This window comes from Bos taurus, chromosome 28, assembly GCF_002263795.3.
Source record: "Bos taurus isolate L1 Dominette 01449 registration number 42190680 breed Hereford chromosome 28, ARS-UCD2.0, whole genome shotgun sequence".
Classification (NCBI taxonomy): domain Eukaryota; kingdom Metazoa; phylum Chordata; class Mammalia; order Artiodactyla; family Bovidae; genus Bos; species Bos taurus.
In genome coordinates, this window is record NC_037355.1 from 35,696,561 (window position 1) to 35,720,705 (window position 24,145).

Consider the following 24,145-nt stretch of genomic DNA (forward strand, 5'->3'; position numbering starts at 1 on the left):
GCCTCAGTATCACCTGCCCACTTGTTAGAAATCCAAAATGTTAGGGCTCCACCCTAGACTCAGAAATTAGAATCTATGCTTTAACAAAATCCCGCCAGTGTGGCTGAGACTCTTTCCTGTCCACCTGAGGCTATCACAACATTGTTAACTGGCTATACTCCAGTAAAAAATTAGAAGTTCAAAAGAGTAAAAAAATAAGATTTTTAAAAAGAAATTAAAATTTGAGAAGCACTACACTAGGAAAAAGGTCAAAGGGTGTGAAACTCCTCCTGTCTAGCTGCCACCCCATGCAGTCTTTGGGCACCAGTATTTCAGGCTCTCAGAAGGTGTTATAGCCAAGTTCAAACCCTCCAGCAACAGCCCACCTGTTCATGTATTCCCCTAGTGTAACCAATTCAGCTGGTGTATCCAATTCATCTAGTATATCCAATTCAGCTAGGTTTCACAGTTTAGCAAAATAACTTAATGTTTAGCAAATAGTCTCACTAAAGTATTAATAGCTATTAATGCCTACAAACATTCTCTGATAGAATGTTACTGAGAGAACACAGTGGTAGCAAGAAAGTTCTAAAGTCAGAGAAATCTGGGTTTATATCTCAGCTCTGTCAGTGATTAGCAGTGAGAGTCTCAGAAGCTTAAAAAGCTCCCTGAACTTCCATTTCTGCCTCCATGAAACAAGGGAAATCCCTACCTTGCAGAGGGAGTACACATACTACTGCAAAGTACCTTGCACACCATGCCTGGCACACAGTAAGCCTTCTCCTCCTTTTGAATAAATGAGCCAACAACGTCAGAGATAACTGAATTTCAAAACAGTGTGGATGCAAATAAACATCTAGGAGGTGCTGCTCCAACCAGTGGAGCCACATAGGAGACATCCTGGAGTAGGTCAGCACTTCTTATGACTTGAAAAATACACCATTACCAGCCTGAAAGTCACACACTGCACACCCCCCACCTGGTAAACTCTCCTATGCCAAATTATGCTTCAGAGTCATCTGATTCAAAAGCTCTTTTTCTTCTCTCCTTGAAGAAAGTGCCTAATCATCAAAGTAAAAGGCAAAAAATATTAGCAGTGGTGGAAATAGGCTGAGGTATTTATACTACAATAGGCTCATTTTTAGCACTTAAAGTATCATTTCAGCAACATCATCAATGGACAAGTTATTAACTAGAATCAGAAAAAGAGTACGTCAAGGCTGTATACTGTCACCCTGCTTATTTAACTTATATGCAGAGTACATCATGAGAAACGCTGGGCTGGAAGAAGCACAAGCTGGAATCAAGAATGCCAGGAGAAATATCAATAACCTCCGATATGCAGATGACACCACCCTTATGGCAGAAAGAGAAGAACTAAAGAGCCTCTTGAAGAAAGTGAAAGAGGAGAGTTGAAAAGTTGGCTTAAAGTTCAACATTCAGAAAACTAAGATCATGGCATCCAGTCCCATCATTTCATGGGGAATAGATGGGGAAACACTGGAATCAGTGTCAGAGTTTATTTTGGGGGGCTCCAAAATCACTGCAGATGGTGACTTCAGCCATGAAATTAAAAGACGCTTACTCTTTGGAAGGAAAATTATGACCAACCTAGGCAGCATATTAAAAAGCAGAAACACACCTTGTCAGCAAAGGTCTGTCTAGTCAAGGCTATGGTTTTTCCAGTGGTCATGTGTGGATGTGAGAGTTGAACTATAAAGAAAGCTGAGCACTTAAGAATTGATGCTTTTGAACTGTGGTGTTGGAGAAGACTCTTGAGAGTCCCTTGGACTTCGAAGAGATCCAATCAGTCCATCCTAAAGGAGATCAGTCCTGGGTGTTCATTGGAAGGACTGCTGTTGAAGCTGAAACCCCAATACTTTGGCCACCTGATGTGAAGAGGAAAGATTGAGGGCAGGAGGAGAAGGGGACGACAGAGGATGAGATGATTGGATGGCATCACCGACTCAATGGACATGGGTTTGGGTTGACTCCAGGAGTTGGTCATGGACAGGAAGGCCTGGCGTGCTGAGGTCCATGGGGTTGCAAAGAGTCGGACACGACTGAGTGACTGAACTGAACTGAAGAGTCATTTTATTATTCAATGTAACTGGTAAAATCATGCTTTAGCCTGATTTTTAAATTGTCAATTTACTATACTTGAAGAAAATTAATTTAAAAAATTTAAATTAAAATACATGGAAATAATTTATAAAGATAATTTTTAAATCAGATTGGATATAAATTTTTCAGACTTAATGCTTCATCAATTTGTTAAAAGACAAAAAATTATAAAACATGAATGGAAAAAATGGTACAGTTAACTAAAATAAAACATTTCTACTAAACAAGAAATACCATAAACCAAGTTAAAAGGCAACACACCAACTGAGAGATTTCCCAATACATACAACTAAGAAAGTCAATAAGAAAAAGACAAACAAATCAATAAAAAATATAAATAAATAATATGAACAAGCAATTCTCAGAAGACCAAACCCATTGTTCAGTAAACATGAAAAGATTTGTAACCTCACTAAGCATCAGGAAAAATTCAGACTGACAAAGAAGCTAGCAAATTACAGTTCTGTCATGGGCAAAAATATTGAAGCGTGACATTACCAAGTACTGGAAGGGAATGACACACCAGGAACCCCATATCCTGCCAGCAGGACTATACAGAACACTCGCACGACTGCTGTGGGAATCAATTTCCCATCATCTAGAAGCTTGAATATAGGGACCAGGATCACACACGGGGGTCCTCACATCTCTCAGATCAGTTTTCCAACATGGTGATCGCTGAGCCGGAGCAACACCACACCTGGTAGCTTAATAGAAATGCAAATTCTCCAGCCCCAGCCCAGACTTACTGCCTTACTAGGGGTGCATTCAAAGACTTCACAAATATTCTGATGCATGCTTGAGTTTCAGATTCACTGCACCAGAGAAGCTCTCACATATTAGTTTTCACCTGTTTCACAGGACATGATGTCATTCAATAGGACATAGTGTCAGAATACTAGGGACATGGTCCCTGGTTGATAGATTCTCTGGAAAGGGATGTAGGATAGAGAGTCACTAAGTGTCAAGGGATGGTATGCAGACAATCAGATTTCCTCAAGTGCACACATTTCCACAGAGATACATTCAAAGATGTATATGACAAATAAAGCATTTAAAACAGTCTGAACAGCTGCCAATAGAAGAATGGGTACAATGGTACATTGTACAACAGTTAAAATAAATGAAGTGTATCCATGAATTAGCAGAAATAAATCTTGAAAATATAGCAGGAATGAAAAAAGCAATATGCAGAATGACACCTATTATAGTTTGATACCATTTAACATTTTCAATCTCACCCCAAAATATCAATGCTACTTTTGAATAAATCAATAAGCATTTGCATGAAAACATCAAGGATGCATGCCTGGGCAGTGCATTTACTGATCTCAAGGGAATGGTTATCTGTGGGCAAGAAATGAGAGAAATGTCACATATATGATGAGAAGTTAATATTTGTTAGGTCTGGGTTGGGGTGAAAGATACTGCTTGTATTATCCTGTGTGCTGTGCATGCTAAGTCACTTCAGTCTTGTCCGACTCTTTGCGACCCCATGAACTGCAGCCCACCAGGGTTCTCTGTCCATGGGATTTTCCCATCAAGAGTACTGGGGTGGGTTGCAATTTCCTTTTCCAATTATTCTGTGTACTCTTGTGTATATTTGGGGTATTTTGTAATAATTAAAAATTTTTAAAGTAGTATTTCATTATACTCGGTAATACTAGAAAATCTTATTTCTGTACAAAAAAAGGAATGTTTCAAAGCCACAGCCACAAGAGGTGTAGGACCTTTAAAAACTGAATCTTTGTGACATCTAGTGGTAGTAGTAATAGTTACAATTTAAGGGAAGCCTGGTGGGCTACAGTCCATGGGGTTGCAAAGAGCTGGACAGGACTGAGCTACTAACAATACACATTTAGAAACAAATCTGATTCAATGTACCTGATTTCTGGGTTTAAATAAATTTCACAAAACTTTTAAAATTTGTGCTTTTTATTTCTGTTTTCAGTGGTCTATTGTTGTTCAGTTGATAAGTTGTGTTCGCCTCTTTGCAACCCCACGGACTGCAGCGTGCCAGGCCTCCCTGTCCCTTACTATCTCCCGGAGTTTGCCCAAATGATCTACTCTTGAATATTTTTAATGGAGAGGGCACTTTGGAATAAGGTTATCATCTCATATTTATTAACTATATATCTCAGTCGCTGGTCTTGTGAAAAATGTCTCAGTAATGTTAGTTCCAGTATCCCCGAACAAGGGCACCCCTGCCATCCCATACTCTGGGTCAGTGAGAGCAGCAGCAGAGAGGCTTTGAGCTTCTCCCTTATACCCCGCTACACACCCAACTGCCAGGCATCCCTTCCTGCCCCTGATCTGCTCCTCCTGCATAATCCCTCTAAACCCTCAATGGCCCCACCACTATTCTAGTCCAGGGTTCTTCCTACAGTCAGCTTCCAAGTTTGCTTATGGAATTTGTCATAGTGTCCCTCCTACCTCATCACTGAACAGATCTACTATTTCTCAGGCATCCTGCAGCATTCTCACCTTCATTTCTCTGCTCGCATTTCTACTGCTCATCCACAATCAGTTCTGTACCTTTTTGTTTATTTTTGTGTGTGTCTTGTTTTGTTTTGATCTCTCAATTCCATGAATCTCTAAGTGACTTCTATCCATGTAAACAGTTCAGAGCACTAACTACCCAACTGGTTGCCTGCAGTTCCATCATTATTTACTTTCTAGTCCATGCTCTTTCTCACCACGTGCAGAGGGCTTTGCAAGGCTCTGAGAATCTCTCACAAAAGTCTATGGTAGGATTTTCTAAGTCCTCAGAGGGGAGCCAACAAGAGGAACCTGTTGAAATAAGGAAAGTTAGGTAAAGGGAGGGAGGCCATTGATCACAGTTGGGATAGGCTGTTACCATTTTTTATCTGAAGGGAGCTGGCACATGATTCTGAATAGTGTGTTAAACAAGCAATGTTTTATAATTTGATGAAAGACTGATGACAGTGCCAGCAGAAAGGTGACAAGCCACGAAACCTATCACATGGCTTTGGAACATGAGAGAAAGAGGAGTATCAGGCTCCCTGTACTTGATGAAAGATAACCACAAGAGGGTCAGGGAGGACTCTTCCATCATAAATTTGGCACCTGAACAGTAATGAAGCCATTTATGATACTGCAGAGGTGAGTAGGTATAGTCATGTATGGATGTGAGAATTGGACCATAAAGAAGGCTGGGCACCAAAAACTGATGCTTTTGAACTGTGGTGTTGGAGAAGACTCTTGAAGTCCCTTGGACTGAAAGGAGATCAATCAATCCTAAAGGAAATCAATCCTGAATATTCGTTGGAGGGATTGATGCTGAGGCTGAAGCTCCAATACTTTGGCCACCTGATGCAAAGAGCTGACTCATTAGAAAAGACCCTGATGCTGGGAAAGATTGAAAGCAGGAGGAGAAGGGGACAACAGGGGATAAGGTGGTTGGATGGCATTCCCGACTCAATAGACATGAGTTTGAGCAAGCTCCAGGAGATGGTGAAGGACAGGGAAGCCTGGCGTGTTACAGTCCATGCAGTCACAAAGAGTCAGACATGACTGAGTGATGGACAAAAGGTGAGGAGGAGAACGAGCTTCTAGGAAAATAAAGTCAAGTCTGTTTCAGATGTAGCTTTTTGTAACACTCTCAGCACAGGTAAGTACATTCAGTAGTTTAAACATGTCACACAGAACTGGGCAACAAGGCCAGCTCCAACACGTTAGGTGAACAGCTCTGAACTTACTTTCTGAAACTTCCTTTCAAACACAGGCTCACATCAACAATCCTGTAAACTCAGAGTAGAGCCTTCAACATTAAGAAGCACTCAGTGCACTTCCTCTCCTTCACTAACTTCGCACCTCACCCCTTCGCACCCACTCACAAACCCACTTCTGTCTTGCCCCCATCCTTAGAGTGTGTGTTTAGGCTGGACAATGGGCACTGGTCCTGCTTCTGATTTACAGTCAAGCTCCCTGGTAGGGTCAGAATCCTTCCTTAACACTGACTCCTTGGCTGGGCCAAATCTTTGCAAAATCCTCTACCGTGAGCTATACTATTTGCTCTTGTCTCCCCACCCCTCTCCTATCATTTCTTTGCACAAGGCTACTCACCTCCTCCCCTAGAGCCACAAGGCTACTCACCTCCATCCAGATGACAGGAAGCCTGGGAGCCACACACCCCACTGTGGTTCTTGTTGGACTCTAGACCCCATGGTCTTGTGATATCCACCAACTATCACCTCTAGGGCACCTCCATTACCCCCTGACTGCCCTACCTCTGAGTTTGTAACGGGCTATTGGAGCATATGATTTAAGAATGCTGATGAGGTCTCTTCTTACCTAGCAGAGTGAAAGTGAAAGTGAAGTTGCTCAGTCGTGTCCGACTCTTTGCGACCCCATGGACTGTAGCCTACCAGGCTCCTCTGTCCATGGGGTTTTCCAGGCAATAGTACTGGAATGGATTGCCATTTCCTTATTCAGGGGAGATTCCCAAACCAGGGATTGAACCCAGGTCTCCTCCATTGTAGACAGACACTTTACCATCTGAGCCACCAGGGAATGAAATAACATGGTAGTGGTAACAACTTCACTACTTGAGAGCCTACTAAATGCTAGGCAATGCTAAAAAAGCTTTATATGAATTAAGTCATTTAATCTTTACAACCGTAAGAAGCAGGCATCATAACTTTTTACACAGATAAGGGAAGTGAGGCAGAGAAGGTATCCATAAAGTGTTTTCAGAATGAATAAATTTAAAGTGGGTGCACAGAGTCACCCAACAATCATTTTATTCATCCATTCCCCCAGCAGATATTTTAAAATTCATCCTCACTCAAGTACATAACCAAACTCTGCCCTCCTTTCCTTCTTTACCAAGAGGACTAGAAGTCCTTCCAGCAAATTCTAGAATGCATCACTATCCCAAATGTTCTTCCCCTTCACTCAGAACATCTACTTCCCACCCCTGGATGAGAGCAAAAGAGTAATTCCCAAAGTGTTTTCCTTCCCCTGTAATTTTGTTCCACACCTAATTCTCCTTCTCCAGGAACCCTGTTCTAAGTCTCCTGAACCACACTTCCAGCCTCTGCCTCTCAGCTTGCCCACAAGTTGACTCAACGGCCTCTTGCCTACTGACAAAAACATGAAATTTTTTTCTACCCAAAGGAGAATCCCTTCTCAACCTTGCAAAATTCTCAAGCACTTTTTCTTCATCACAAAATTTCTCCAAAGAATAGCTTTACAATATCTTTCCCTTCTCTACCAAAATTTATGCCTTAACCATATGATCTGAATTTCACATCCACATACTTCATGAAAACTGTAAAAAGCCCTCAAGAACCATCATGGGTCTTTCCATACATCACTCCAGTATCTCAAGTCTAGACCATGGAGGCTGGCATCCATGGCCTCCGTGATCTGGCTCCTAAGAGTCCCTCTAGCCCTCTCTTTGACTAGTTCCTTCACATCCCCATGGGCTTCCCTTGCGGCTCAGCTGGTAAAGAATCCACCTGCAATTCAGGAGACCTGGGTTCAATCCCTGGGTTGGGAGGATACCCTGGAGAAGGGGAAGGCTACCCACTCCAGTGGAAAATTCCCACTCCAGGCTACCCACTCTGACCTGGAAAATTCCATGGACTGTACAGTTCACAGGGATGCAAAGAGTCGGATACGACTAAGCGACTTTCACTTCACTTCACTTCACTTCACATCCCCATGGGTTTCACATGTTCAAAACTTACCTTTTCCTTAAGATTCTTTTCAAGGCTCTCCCTTTCATAAAGCTTGCTCAAATAACTCCCTCCTCAGGTTCAAGAGGGAGGGGACATATGTATACATACCTATGGCTGATTCGTGTTGAGATTTGACAGAAAACAACAAAGTTCTGTAAAGCGATTATCCTTTAATTAAAAATAAATTGAATTTAAAAAATAACTCCCTCCTCTAATTTCTTTGGTCCTATTTGTGCCAATTAATTGCTTCAAACACACTGCCCCAAATATGTGCACATGGTTATGCTTTTCAGTGACACAAAAGCTCTGTCAGGGAAAAAGTAATACTTTATTTTTATTTCCTACAGTAACTAGCAGGGCAGGACTAGGGCAATGCAAACAGAGTGCCTAGGGGGCAAAATGTAAGAGCCAGGCATTCTCAGGTTCCTGTAATTACAGAGTTTGCACATAAACTTTTATCACATTTGCCTCACCCTGGCCCTGCCCTGTAACTAGTGATGTGTCTTCGATACAGATTGAGAATAAAAGAATATAAACTGATGAATCAATGAATGAATCAATGGTGTGTAAGTACTTTGGGTGATAACTACACATCTTTGTTGGAAATGAGATTGGAGATGATATATATATAGTGCAATCACGTGAGACAGGAAAAGAAGTTTGCTAAACAGTTTCCAGGAATATAATAACACCCAGGAAGATAGAGTCTCCCTAATTCTTACATAAGATGCTGCTTTATCTGAATATAACACCCGGATTTATTTACTGCAGTCAAGCTGTGAGAAATCTGAGGATGAAGCCAATAGAAGAGAATGACAGAGCCAAGACGAGGGAGCTAGAGCCCTGATCTGTCATGCTTGGAGCCTGCACTTCTTGTGGAGATGATTAGTTATCTGATCCCTGAAGCCAGCTGAATTGGGGTTTTAAGTTATTTCAGCCAAAACAAGACTAATATGGTATCATTTCCCAGGATGGAGTGATGTGTGTGGCAGAATAGCCAGGTTACCTCTGCACCACCCTCCTCTCTTGCTTCTTCCAAGAGGAGAATGAGTGGGTCTGGTGTAAAGGCCCCAGGCCCACCTGGGACTTAGAGCTCTTGCTTCTCAATGTCTCAGCCAACCAAACCAACCAAAGACCCCAAAGACCCTCTGTGCTTTCATCTCCCCCTGAGAAGCCAATAGGCCAGGCTCTCCACCTGACACAGACAGAACTGCAGCTCCCCGGCTGCTTTTCTTGAGACTAACCAGGAGGAATGAAACACTCTGTTTTGGCCCAGTGTCCAAAGGGCACTCTTTGATGAAATTAACATGTGAAGTCGATTCTTTGACTCATAAGGGGCATTTGGCCCCTTATGCCTGGTTTCAAACAGGATAAGAGATATAAATCATTAGGTACATTCAGGACCCCTAAAGTCCTCAGAAAATAATCACACTAAACTTCATAAAATTAAGAAAGATGAGTATAGCAAAGGAACAGTTTTTCATGAGGAAAAGTCTATAGGGTTTGATCTTTGGCTTCAAGCCAGACTGGTGTAAAAGGGACAGATCTTGCACATGAAACAGAACCAGGACAAAATACCTGAAACAATATATTTTAAGACAGCGATGGCTGAGCAGCAAGGGACAGTAACCATTGAGAAATGAGGAAAAAGTATTCTCTACTGAGGGAGGGGGAAGTATATGAAGCCTGGTGTCTCCTTGACTGAAGGAAAAGGAACTGACAGCACAGGGAAACCTACAGACGGTCCTCTTCAGCTGGGTAATAAATGTCTGTGTAAGAGGAAATGACACAAAGCTAAAGAAGGAACCCCCTGAAATGCTTAGACAGCATGGCTCAAGAAGACTCAGGAAAAAGTTCTCTTCCTGTCAATCACACATCAATAAAGTGGTTTTTCTATATGCAAAAAGAATCTGAAAAAGAATGAATATATGTGTATGTAAAACTGAATCACTTGACTGTACACCTAAAACTAACACAAATTGTAAATCAACTATAATCCAATAAAATTTAAAAGTAAAATAACTAATTTTTTAAAATAATAGATTTTCATTGGAAAAAATAAAGTGGTTTCAAAACTACAATAAAATAATTGATCTTCCCACAGCCAAAGTGGGACTCCTCATAACTCACTAGCATTGGGTAGCATACATTCAAGACTATTGCCTTAGCTGCAGGGCAAAATTAGCCCAAGACTGAAATCACCCTTGGTCCCAATTCACAAAGCTTCTTAAAACTAAGACCTGAAAAGATATCAAACTATTTCCAAGTAACTTAATTGCACCTAGGTAAAAAGCTCGAAAATATTTACTGTAGGAATAAAAATGGTCAACATTCAAGAAGACAAAATTCACATAAAAAGTTACCAAGCAAAGAAGAAAAATAACCTATAATAAGGAAAAAATAAATCAAAATTGTCCCAATGCAATAACAGAATTAGTAACCAGAAACATTAATGCAATCATTCTAATTGTCTCCTATACATTTTAGAAGCTAGAGGAAAGAATGAACATATTAAGTAGAGGATGGATGATATTATAAAAATAATAACTATAAATGCTAAATATACCAGACAGGATTAACAGTAGATATCGCAGAGAAAAAAAAAAAATCTTTAGCAACAGAAACTTTCAAAAATGAACATGGAGAGGCAAAAAAACAAAAAGAGGGAATTACAACATCAGTGAGCTCAGTTCACCCTAGAGAGACGATAGTGAAAAATACTTAAGAAATAAAGACTAAAACTTTTTTCAAATTTAATAAAAACCTAAGCCAAGAAACTCAAATAAACCTAAGGCATACAAAACATGAAGGAAAGTACACCAAGGCACATCAAAATCAAATTGTTCAAAACCAGTAATAAAGATAAAATATTAAAATCAGAGAAAATAGATATATTACATAAGAACAGCTAAGGGTGACATTAGATCTCTTATCAAAAACAAAGCAAATGAGAAGAGAGCAAGAAATCATCCTTAAAATACTGAAAGAGAAAAAACTGTCAACTTACAATTTTATAAGCAGTGGAAAACTGCCTCAAAGACAAATGTTAAAATCCAGAAAACATTTATATACAAAATTCAAAGGCTTATATCTCATATCATTTACATGATAGATGATTATAGATTTCATTTAATGTTAGAAAGGAATGTACCATTTGGCCTTATCTCATGAGGATGCCTAAGAACAAAAATAAACAATTTTAAAATAAAGGTAAAAAAAAAACAAAAACAAAATAAAATAAAGGTAAAATAATGATCTCCAAAAATAAAGATCTCTAAAAATAAAGATCTCCAAAAATCCTCTTCTCCATAAAAACATAATAATACTGGTATAAACTGTCAAAACCAACTTTTTCAGAACTCTTAAAATTAACCAAAGACTGGCAAAAATTCAGGGAATATTCATTCAAGAAAAATAGCTGAATCTTAAGAATAGCATGAACTTTGTGGCTACTTACCTTTCTCTATTCCCATTCCCCTACTCCCAAGTCTATGGTAGTCTTGAAAACCAACAGAGCTTTCATGTTGAAACCATGGTGAAAATCAATGACCTATTAGCCAAAAAAAAAAAAGGCAGAATCAGGATGGAACTTATCTAAAGGCCAATTCCAAGAAAATAGTCATTATTTGACTTGCCTGGAAGTTCCATGGAAAATCCCACTTGAAAAACTATATTTGACATGACTCAAAGTTCACCTATTACAAACAAAAAATCAGCACCAACTTTTTTTAACATTATAGCTGACTGATGCAGTGATAATGACTGGGACAAAGAACAAGATGACCTAAAACTTAAGTCAAAAAGCTTAAGAATGAGATTCCATAGGGGACTATTAAAAGTTCTGGGATATTGCTAGAAATTGAGAAGGCTACATGTTTGCTGGGTTGCATGCCTAAGGCTATATACACAGTTAAGAAAGACCCAAGAAGACCCTAAGCTCTCAACTGGAGGAGGCTCAACACAATCAGAAAGTGAAGGTTAAAGCAGAGCTGTAAACTACATACCTAAGCACTGAATGCACACCACAACAAAGTCTGAAAGATTTATTGGTTTCAAACATGAAAAGAAACCTCTGTCAAATCAAAGTCTGACTAAGTAACCCAAGCAGACTTCAATGACCACATATGACAAAATATACACACATTATAAAATTAATTCAGAAAAGTTACTAAACAAACAAACAACAACAAGAAGAACAAATCAGCAATAATAAATTCTGGGGAGAGGGTAGAATCTGTTTTCCAGAATTGTCAATACATATGTTTTGTTTCTTTTTTTAGATTTTTTTTTATTTTATTTTTTAACTTTACAATATTGTATTGGTTTTGCCATATATCAACATGAATCCGCCACAGGTATACATGTGTTCCCCATCCTGAACCCTCCTCACTCCTCCCTCCCTGTACCATCCCTCTGGTTCATCCCTGTGCACCAGCCCCAAGCATCCAGTATCGTGCATTGAACTGGACGGGCGATTCGTTCCTTAAATGATATTATACATGTTTTAATGCCATTCTCCCAAATCATCCCCCACCCCACAGAGTCCAAAAGATTACTCTACACATCTGTGACTCTTTTGCTGTCTCGCATACAGGGTTGTCATTACCATCTTTCTAAATTCCATATATATGCGTTAGTATACTGTATTGGTGTTTTTCTTTCTGGCTTACTTCACTCTGTATAATAGGCTCCAGTTTCATCCACTTCAATTGAACTGATTCAAATGTATTCTTTTTAATGGCTGAGTAATACTCCATTGTGTATATGTTCCACTGCTTTCTTATCCATTCATCTGCTGATGGACATCTATGTTGCTTCCATGTTCTGGCTATTATAAACAGTGCTGCGATGAACATTGGGGTACACATGTCTCTTTCCCTTGTGGTTTCCTCAGTGTGTATGCCCAGCAGTGGGATTGCTGGGTCATAAGGCAGTTCTATTTCCAGTTTTTTAAGGAATCCCCACGCTGTTCTCCATAGTGGCTGTACTAGTTTGCATTCCCACCAACAGTGTAAGAAGGTTTCTTTTTCTCCACACCCTCTCCAGCATTTATTGCTTGTAGACTTTTGGATCGCAGCCATTCTGACTGGCGTGAAATGGTACCTCATAGTGGTTTTGATTTGCATTTCTCTGATAATGAGTGATGTTGAGCATCTTTTTATGTGTTTGTTAGCCATCTGTATGTCTTCTTTGGAGAAATGTCTATTTAGTTCTTTGGCCCATTTTTTGAATGGGTCACTTATTTTTCTGGAATTGAGCTGTAGGAGTTGCTTGTATATTTTTGAGATTAGTTGTTTGTCAGTTGCTTCATTTGCTATTATTTTCTCCCATTCTGAAGGCTGTCTTTTCACCTTGCTTATAGTTTCCTTTGTTGTGCAGAAGCTTTTAAGTTTAATTAGGTCCCATTTTTTAATTTTTGCTTTTGTTTCCAATATTCTGGGACGTTGGTCATAGAGGATCCTGCTGTGATGTATGTCGGAGAGTGTTTTGCCTATGTTCTCCTCTAGGAGTTTTATAGTTTCTGGTCTTACGTTTAGATCTTTATCCATTTTGAGTTTATTTTTGTGTATGGTGTTAGAAAGTGTTCTAGTTTCATTCTTTTACAAGTGGTTGACCAGTTTTCCCAGCACCACTTGTTAAAGAGATTGTCTTTAATGCATTGTATATTCTTGCCTCCTTTGTCAAAGATAAGGCGTCCATATGTGCGTGGATTTATCTCTGGGCTTTCTATTTTGTTCCATTGATCTATATTTCTGTCTTTGTGCCAGTACCATACTATCTTGATGACTGTGGCTTTGTAGTAGAGCCTGAAGTCAGGCAGGTTGATTCCTCCAGTTCCATTCTTCTTTCTCGAGATTGCTTTGGCTATTCAAGGTTTTTTGTATTTCCATACAAATTGTGAAATTATTTGTTCTAGCTCTGTGAAGAATACCGTTGGTAGCTTGATAGGGATTGCATTGAATCTATAAATTGCTTTGGGTAGTATACTCATTTTCACTATACTGATTATTCCAATTCATGAACATGGTATATTTCTCCATCTATTAGTGTCCTCTTTGATTTCTTTCACCAGTGTTTTATAATATATAATACATATGTTTTGAAATACCCAATTTCCAAAAAATTGCAAGGTATGCAAAGAAACAAGAAAGTATGGCCCATATTCAGAAAAAGAAAGGATTATTAGAAATTGTCCCTAAGGAAAAGCCAAGCGTGGGATTTATTAGACAAAGCCTTAAATCAACTATTTTAAATATGTTCAAAGAGCTAAAATAAACCATAAAAACTAAAGAAAACATAGAAATTCTGGAGTTGAAAAATAGTGAGTAGAATGAAAAATTCATATGAGGAATGCAATAGCAGAATTGAGCTGGCAGAAGAATAAATCAATATTATGGAGATAGGTCAATTGACATTATTCACTCTGAGACAAAGAAAGAAAAAAAGTATAAAATAACGAAGCCTGAAAGACAAATAGAACACCATCAATTATACCAACATGTGCATAAAGGAGTTGCAGAAAGAAAAAGAAGCTAAAATAGTATTTGAAGAAGTAATGGTCCCAAACTTCCCAAATTTTATAGAAAATATTAAACCACAAATCCAAGAAGCCCCAGTGTACTCCAGGTAGGATAAACTCAAAGAGATGCATATTGAAGGAAATCATAACCAATCTATCCAAAGATAAGGACTGAATCTTGGGAGCAGCAACAAAGAAGCAACTTATCACATACAAGGGATGCTCAATGAAATTAACAGCTAATTCCTCATCAGAAACCTTGGAGGCTAGAAGGCAGTGGGATTACGTATTCAAAGTGCTAAAAGAAAACACTGATAATAACTCTATATTCAACAAAACCATCCTTCAGAAATCAATGAGAAATTAAAACAAAGCTAACAGAATTCATTGCTAGCAGACTTGCTCTGCAAGAAATACTAAAGAGAATTCTTCAGGCGGAAATGAAACTGGACAGTAATTTGAATTCCCATGAAGAAATAATGAACATTTATACCCATAATTATGTATTTTTGTTTGTAACTTTTTCTCCTATATTATTTAAAAGCAACAATTAAAAATCTGTGTTAATGGGCATACAAATTTGAAAGTGTTATTTCTATGACAATGATAGCACAAAAGAGGGAGAAAATAGAGCTATGTAGAAGCAGTTTCTGTAAATAAATAAAATTAAGTAGGCATTATTCTAAACCAGAGTATTATTTATTTACATATTTCTTTTAAAGGACAGTGTCTTCAATAAGTGGTGTTGGAAAAACTGGATAGCCACATGCAAAAGAATGAAACCGCTATCTTACACCACTTACAAAAATTAACTCAAAATTATTAAAGACCCTAAATCATAAAACTCCTAGAAGAGAACATAGGTGGTAAGCTCTTTGACATCATTCTAGGTGATTATTTTTTAAATCTGACATCAAACCAAAGGCAACAAAACCAGAAATAAACAAGTGAGACTATGTCAAACTAAAAAGCTTCTGCATGGCAAAAGAGACCACCAACAAAAGGAAAAGGCAACCTACCAAATGGGAAAGAATACTTGAAAAAGCATATATCTGCTAAGAATTCATACAATTCAATATCAAAAAAAATTTACAAATAGGCAGAGGATCCAAATAGACATTTTTTCAAAGACGCACAGATGGCTAACATGAAAAGGTGCTCAACATTACTAATCATCATGGAATGCAAATAAAAACCACAAAGAGATAGCACTTCATACCCACTAGAATGACGCTATCAAAAAACACAAGAAATAGCAAGTATTGGGGAGAATGTAAAGAAAATGAGTCCCCAGTACACTCTTTTGGGAATTGTATATTGGTGTAGCCACTATGAAAAATAGTACAGGGTTCCTCAAAAAAATAAAGTAAAACTATATGATCCAGAAATTCCACTTCTGGGTATTTATCAAAGAAAATTAATACACTAACTCAAAAATATATATGCACCCCATAAAGGATTATAAGGATTGTATGTTAACTCTATGCCAAATTAAATAACTTAGGTGAAATGAACAGACTCCTAGAAAGACATAAACTACAAAAACTGACTCAAAAAGAAACAGAAATACTGGAAGTAAAGAGAATGAATTAGTAATCATTAGCTTCCAACAAAAAAAGTATAGATCTAGAAGGCTTTATAGGTGAATTCTATCAATTAAAAAAATTCTACCAATTAAAGAATAATTAATACTAATCCTTCATAAACTCTTCCGAGAACAAAAGAAAAAGGAATGCTTCCTTACTTATTCTATGAAACCAGTATTAAACTGATACCAAAGCAAAGAACAACACAAGAAAACTATAGACCAGTATCTGTTTTGAATATGGATACAAATATCCTTAACTAATTCCCAGTAAATTGGCCCTAGAAAAACATAAAAAGGATCATATCATGATAAAAACATTTAACACATCATGAATACATGGAATTTTCAATTGATAAAAAAAAAACTATAAAACACCACAGTCACATAATACTTACTTATGAAAGATGGAAAGCTTTTCCCCTAAAATCAGGAACAAAACAAGGATGCCTGCTTTCAATACTTCTGTTCAATGTTATACTGAAAGTTCTGGCCAGAGCAATTGAGAGAATAGAAAAAGAATAAAAAGGCACAAATTGGAAAGGAAGAAGTAAAATTATCTCTCTTTGTAAATGACATGATCTTGTGCATAAAAAATTCTAAGCAATCACAAAAAGAAAAAAACTACTAGAGCTAATACATAAATTCAACAAAATTTCAGGATATAAGACCAATAAACAAAACCAATTGCATTTCAGTACATAAGTAATGAACAATGTAAAAGAGAGATCAATAAAATAATTTCATTTATAATAGCATTAATAATACTTAGGAATAAATATAACCAAGAAGGCCTGTGTGCTGAAAAATACAAAACATTTTGGACAGAAATGAGGAAAACTTAAATAGAAAAACATCTTGTGTTTGTGAATTGGAAGACTTAACACTGTTAAGATGGCCATATATCCCAAACCTTTCTAAGGATTCAATGAAATCCCCATCAAAATCCCAGTGTCCTCCCTTACAAAAATGAAAAAGACAATCCTCAAATTCATATGCAATGTCAAGGGGGCCTAATAGCCAAAACATTGAAAAAGAACAAAGTTGGAGGGCTCACACTTTTCAATTTCAAAACTCATAAAAATTACAAAGCTACAATAGTCAAAAGAGGGTATTACTGGGACAAAAACAGTAATATAGATTGATTGAATAGCATGGAGAGTCCATAATGTATGTATGGAGAGTCCACAATGTATGTAAACCCATACATATACATTATCTTAATTGATTTCAACAGAGTGCCAAGACCTTTCAACGGAGAAAGAACAGTCTCTTCAATGAAGGGTTCTGGGATAACGGAATAGGCAAATGCAAAAGAAGGAAGTTGGACCTTTACTTCATATTATATATAAAATTAACTTGAAATGGATTAAAGATCCAAATAAAAGTTAAAATTATGAAACTTTTCAAAGAAACCATGGGTGTAAACCTTTATGACCTTGGATTTGGCAATAATTTCTTAGATATGACATCAAAAGCACAAGTAACAGAAGAAAAAATAGATGAACTGGACTTTTTGAAAATGAAATCTTTGGAGGATTAAAAGACTATCAGGAGAGTGAGAGAATGGGAGAAAATATTTGCAAATTATACAACCAATAAGGGTCTAGAATCCAAAAAATGTATTTTTCTAAAAAAAAAAAAAGCTTAAAACTACAAAAAAAATAATAAAAAAATAAAAACAGCCAAAGGATTTGAATGAACATCTCTCCAAAAACATAAATATGACCAACAAGCACATGTAAAGATGCTTAGTTATTAAGTAATTAGGGAAATACAAACCACAATGACATACGACTTCACGCCCATTAGGATAGCCACACACACAAAAAGAAAATGGTAAATATCAAGTGTAAGTGGGGATGATATATTTTTGGTAGGAATGTAAAATGGTGTAGCTGCAGTGGAAAGTAACTTGGAGGTTCCTCAAAAACTTCAACATAGAATTACTGTATGACTCACTCCGAGGTATAGACTCAAAAGAACTGAAAACCCATGTCCACATAAAAGTTTGAATACACAAGTTGATAGCAACATTATGCACAATAGCCCAAAGGCAGAAATCACCCTAGTGACCATGGATTGACAAATGGATAAGTGTGGTACATATCAAAGCAGTAAGTTATCATTCAGTGACAAAAAATGTTCTGATATATGGTACAACTTAGATGAACTTTGAAGACAGTATGGAGGTGACAGAAGCCAGGCCATGTATTCCATTTATTTGAAGTTTCCAGAACCGGTAAATTCATAGAAACCTACTCAGGGGTTGGGAGGAGTTGGGAGGGGGGAGGAATGGGGAATGATTACTTAATGGGTGTGTAGTCTCCAGCTTTGATAAAGACATCCTGGAACCAGACAGTGAGGATGGCAGCATGATATCAAGTACAGCGACGGCTGATTTTATTTACTGCCACTGAACTGTACACTTTAAAATGGTAAAATGGTAAATTTCATGTTATGTGCATCTTACCACAATAAAAACTAAAACATATACTTAAAAAGTCTAATTCTTTATGAACATTGAGCTATACAAACAATTGTTTCAGATCTTTAAAAAAAAAAAAAAATTACTTTCAATTTTCTCATCCCTATCCAGAATCCAAATAGTGAATTGACAGAAAATACTGACTTTGATGGAGAAGGAAATGGCAACCCACGGCAGTATTCTTGCCTGGAAAATTCCATGGACAGAGGAACCTGGCGGGCTACAGTCCACGGGGTTGCAAAGAGTCGGCCACGAGTGAGCACATCAGCAGCACTGACTTTTAGGCCCAACAAAGGCCCAGTCCAAGTCAGCTCTGTCACTTACCAACTGTTTAAAATGAGGCAAAGCCCCTCTCTTCGTGCCTCAGTTCCTTCATCTGCAGACTAGTGAATAATATCAATTATGCAGGGTCCTGAGTAGTGGCAATACCATACATAAGGAATAAAGGAGCTTACTCACTTACCCAGGTGATGATAATGAAAAATAACTAATGGGTTGAAAGACACTGCTAAATCAAAGAAGTACCATGAGCCCATAATGATAATCAATTAAAAGAAATGCAGGGGAAAGTGCCACTATTCATAGCTACTTGAATTCCTTGCTTTTAAGGTTAGTAATTAAGGGAAAAGAAACATTGATCTCTTTTTCAGAAGAATTACTTTTGGGGGTAACTGAATGATTCTCAGTGATTATGAAAAACTTTTCAGAAGAATGCTGGACATAAATGTAAAAGGAAAATAGAATTAACAATGAATTTCACAAACTCCAATGCAAAGTTTGATTTGGATAAAAATTAGCAACTAATATTAAAATGATTAGGATTGGATGGTCATATTGTAACCATACAAATTACTTGAGAGTTGCAAGAGTGGCCACAGAAGTAGGCCACAGAAGGAGGCACAGACTATCATCACCCTAACCCAACAGTTATTCTTAACTATACTGATGGTGGATCAGATGCTGTGTTTTCTGATGTTATACAGAAGAATTAGATTCAGTTCAGTCGCTCAGTCGTGTCCGACTCTTTGCGACCCCATGAATCGCAGCATACCAGGCCTCCCTGTCCATCACCAACTCCTGGAGTTCACTCAGACTCCATCGAGTCAGTGATGCCATCCAGCCATCTCTTCCTCTGTCATCCCCTTCTCCTCCTGCCCCCAATCCCTCCCAGCATCAGGGTCTTTTCCAATGAGTCAACTCTTTGCATGAGGTGGCCAAAGTATTGGAGTTTCAGCTTCAGCATCAGTCCTTCCAATGAACACCCAGGCCTAATCTCCTTTAGGATGGACTGGTTGGATCTCCTTGCAGTCCAAGGGATTCTCAAGAGATTAGTAGTTGCCTAGAGTTGCGGGGGAAGGATCTGGGTGTCATGAGCACTAAATCAGACAGTTTCTTCTTGGGGTGATGAAAATGTTCTAAAACTGATTGTGGTGATGGTTGTACAAACCAGTGAATGTACTAAGAACCAATGAATTGTAAATTTTACACGGGTGATTGTGAATTTTATCTCAATAAAGCTGTTATGTCCCAAAAATATATGCAGCTGGATAAGTCATCTTTAATCCAAACAAAATTCAAAAATATAGCATCTACAGAGCAGAAAACTGAATTGGAGAAAAATTATGTATCCAGAAGTATCAAACATAAATAAACAATAGAGAGCTTAAAGAAAAAACACATTGGGGGGAAAAAGTACTAAAAAGTATCTTCTTTCTCTATTTTAGCTGAAAATAAACACATAGTACCAAAATTGTGTGGCACAGTGACCACAAAAGTTCCAAGAATTTAAAAATGTTGAAAAATCACTGCTCCAGCATAATATTAAACCAAAATTCTAATAAAAGTGTAGTTTTAAAAATTGCTATGTCCCAGAAGTTAACCTGTAACTTCAGCCTTAACTTCAGCTGAACAGTGAACTTCATACTTGGCTATTCAAGATTCAGCCAAGACGTCTATTTAACTGCATGATGCCACTTACATGTGAAATCTAAAAAACTACAACAAACTAGTGAGTGAAGCAAAAAGAAGCAGAAACCTAGAGTTTATTTATGTTTAGATCCTTTATGTCTCTCCTTTCTTTCATTTCTTCCTTCTCTTTGCCTTCCACTAAGAACCAGATCAGGAGGAAAACCTAGAATACTTCAACCAAAACAGGATCTTATTTAGCTACTTAAAAGTACACCAGAACAGGAGGCATCCCCACCCCACCCTTTCTTGTCACTGTTTAGCCTTTGCTACCCCATGGACTGTGAGGCCCACCAGGCTTCTTTGTCGATGCAGAAGATGCGGGCTTCATTCCTGGGTTGGGAAGATCCCAGAAGAAATGACAACCCACTCCAGTATTCTTGCCTGGGAAATCTAATGGACAGAGGACCCATCCTTTGGATGGGTCTAAAATAAGTCTTGCTGCCATGAGCAAGAAACTGAGACTCAGATTCAAACTCAGCATAAGTGTCTGCCCGAGGATGACAGCCTTGCCCTAGTCCCGTTGGGCATCTGCTGTATCTGTGAGTCATCTCCTGGTGGAGATGGGAGCCTCTTCCCTGGCACCCTGATCACCAGCTGAATCCTCCTGAGGGCTCTCTCCCCAGACAAAGGTTGAACACCTTTCATCTCCTTTCTTATCCCATTCTACCTTCTTCCTCTTACACCAAGCTCTGGCTGGGGACTCTTCACACAAGACCACCCCCTAGCCCAGAGCCACAAAGCTTCACCTTGTGACTAACACTCTGGAGTGGTGACTAACACTCAGAAACTCTTGCTGCCAAATCCCAGGGCCAGACTGCACTCTTTGGGGAGTGGCATGGGCTGGCTGAATCCAAGGTGCCCTCTGAGCCTGTCTTTCCACACCTAGCCCTCCTTGATGGTGCTACACTGGTTGAGGCCGAGGCTTGAAGGACACTCTCCTGCTGCCTTCAACGCTTCTGCCTGGGTGCAGTGAACACAGGTCATCCATATGTGGGGGCAGAGTGCCTGGCAGCCTGATTGACAGAGAAGTTATCGATGGCTCTGGGGCACCTGGAACTTTTTTCTCAAAAAAAAATAGTACAGAACTGGACTTCCCTGGTGGTACAGTGGTTGAGAATTCACCTGCAGATGCAAAGGACACAGGTTTGATCTCTGGTCCAGGAAGATTGCACATGCTACAGGGCAGCTAAGCCCTGCACCACAACTACTGAAGCCCGTTCACTTAGAACCTGCACTCCTCCACAGGAGAAACCACGGCAGTGAGAAGCCCGCACACCACGATGGAAAGTGGCCCCGCTCACTACAACAGAAAGCCACCCGTGGGCAGCAATGAACACCCAGCGCAGCCCCAAAGTCTTTAAGTTTTTTAAAAAAGTATAGGACTGATACAACGTTTCTCTTCAATGAAATCTGTATTCTTTCCCATAATTTTTTTCCCTTTTTCTTTCCCCATTTAAACAATTAGGTTGTTCTCTTCTCATTGTGTCAGAAAAGGTAGATTATAATTAAAACTAGAATTTTTTTTTTTTTTAGAAGAAGCCTCTTCTTGGCATAAACATAGATCTGGAAAAATTTCTTATAAAAGCAAATTTCTCCCTAAAGTTCAAAGCTAGCCCTGAAACTTAAGAGGCCAAGAGTGCAGTCAGGGTCCACAGACCGCCCAGCACCCACTGAAGGAAGAGAGATCTTCCCTTCAACAGCAGCACATCATCCCTTTGCCCAAAGATTGTTCCAAAAGAAACAAAGCCTCCCTGTGCGGGGACTCGGCATCCCTCCCCACCCAGCCGCATCAATAAGCATGGCTTAAGTGGAGCTGCAAAGCATCATTTCCCAGCAAACTGGGGACGTCTTTGCAGTGCACTCCCAGGAGGACATCATCATATCTAAAGCATGTGGAATGTTCCTGAGCCCTATAGAGTGGCAGCCTCTTTCACTTCTCACAGACCAGTAACTTTCACCTCAGGCAATCTTGTTACACTCTTTTCAGCTGGTCTCCCACTCGCTCCTTTTGGTTGCTTTGGGAAAAGTTCTCTCCTGTTCTCTCAATGACGTCATACACGTAGCCAGTTACATTAAAAAAGCAATATTTTAAGGCCACACTTGAAACTCATTTATAAAGCTGTGGTTAGAGGGAGGAAAAGCAGAGTACAAGTTTGGAGGGAAAAAAATACAACCGGGGACCTCCTATTTTGAAACTTGAAACAAGAAGAAAAATGTATTGTTCTTAGGTTGGTTGAGTCTACAAATCTTGATCAATGTTTAATGCAACCTAAAAACAAAATGAAAAGTAAATATGCTTTAATACAATTATAAATTTTAATTAATTATTAATTATATGCTTTTGTATTAAAATTAATTGTAGCATATTATATTAAAATATGCTTTAATACAATTAGAAATTTTATTATTTTATTTTTACTTTAAATTTTTTTTTTTTTTACTTTACAATATTGTATTGGTTTTGCCGTACATCAACATGAATCCGCCACGGGTGTACACGTGTTCCCAATCCTGAACCCCCTCCCACCTCCCCCCCTGTACCATCCCTCTGAGTCGTCCCAGTGCACCAGCCCCAAGCATCCTGTATCCTGCATCAATTAGAAATTTTAATTAATACAATTAGAAATACAATTTTCCTTGGAAGAAAAGCTATGACCAACCTGCTGCTGCTGCTAAGTCACTTCAGTTGTGTCCGACTCTGTGCGACCTCATAGACGGCAGCCCATCAGGCTCCCCCATCCCTGGGATTCTCCAGGCAAGAACACTGGAGTGGGTTGCCATTTCCTTCTCCAATGCATGAAAGTGAAAAGTGAAAGTGAAGTCGCTCAGTTGTGTCCGATTCTTAGCGACCCCATGGACTGCAGCCTACCAGGCTCCTCCGTCCATGGGAGTTTCCAGGCAAGAGTACTGGAATGGGGTGCCATTGCCTTCTCCATGACCAACCTAGAGAGCATATTAAAAAACAGAGACATTACTTTGCCAAAAAAGGTCCATCTAGTCAAAGCTATGGTTTTTCCAGTAGTCGTGTATGGATGTAAGAGTGGGACTATAAAGAAAGCTGAGTGCTGAAGAATTGATGCTTTTGAACTGTGGTGTTGGAGAAGACTCTTGAGAGTCCCTTGGACTGCAAGGAGATCCAACCAGTCAATCCTAAAGAAAATCAGTCCTGAATATTCATTGGAAGGACTGACGCTGAAACTGAAACTCCAATACTCTGGCCACCTGATGCGAAGAATTGACTCATTAGAAAAGACCCTGAAGCTGGGAAAGATTGAAAGCAGGAGGAGAAGGGGACGACAGAGGATGAGATGATTGGATGGCATCACTGACTCGATGGACATGAGTTTGAGTAAGCTCTGGGAGTTGGTGATGGACACAGAAGCCTGGTGTGCTGCTGTCCATGGGATCACAAAGAGTCAGACACAACTGAGTAAGTGAACTAACTAAATACAATTAGAACTGTGAAATGTACAAGCTACACAAAATTAGAGCTTAGGTAATGTGACTATGTAAATGAAGTTTTTTGATAGTTTTGGATTATTTCACATAAAATCCAAATTCAACATAATAATAATTTAATTGTATTCTCAATGTATTTATTAACCCATCCTTTCTTCTACTTCTCTTGCTATTCTCTCTTATTGTTGTCTGTATCCTTCTTGCAGATCCTGTACCTATCCCTTAGATGTTGAAATTTCTCATGGTTTCACCCTGAAAGGGATTCCCAGGTGGTTCAATGTAAAAAATCCAACTGCCAATGCAAGAGATACAGTTTT

General features: G+C 38.8%; 2 protein-coding genes across 9 annotated transcripts in view; both read right to left on the minus strand.

The window, feature by feature from the left end:
- The window catches only part of MAT1A (methionine adenosyltransferase 1A), a 42,161-nt gene extending 30,812 nt beyond the window's left edge, over positions 1–11,349 (minus strand). The window contains exon 1 of the mRNA XM_059882590.1: positions 11,266–11,349. Within this exon, the coding sequence (XP_059738573.1) occupies positions 11,266–11,281 (16 nt within the window). The 5' untranslated portion in view covers positions 11,282–11,349. The remainder of the gene's footprint in view (positions 1–11,265) is intronic.
- Positions 11,272–24,145, minus strand: part of DYDC1 (DPY30 domain containing 1) — a 37,461-nt gene continuing 24,587 nt past the window's right edge. For 4 of the 8 annotated variants that reach the window (XM_010820617.4, XM_010820615.4, XM_024986764.2 and 1 more), the window contains one exon: positions 11,272–11,358. In XM_010820617.4, the coding sequence (XP_010818919.1) occupies positions 11,272–11,358 (87 nt within the window). Of the gene's footprint in view, positions 11,359–22,436; positions 22,639–23,029; positions 23,313–24,145 lie in introns of those variants that run through there. The other 4 variants (XM_005226450.3, XM_024986765.2, XR_009493218.1 and 1 more) reach the window with 3 other exon arrangements.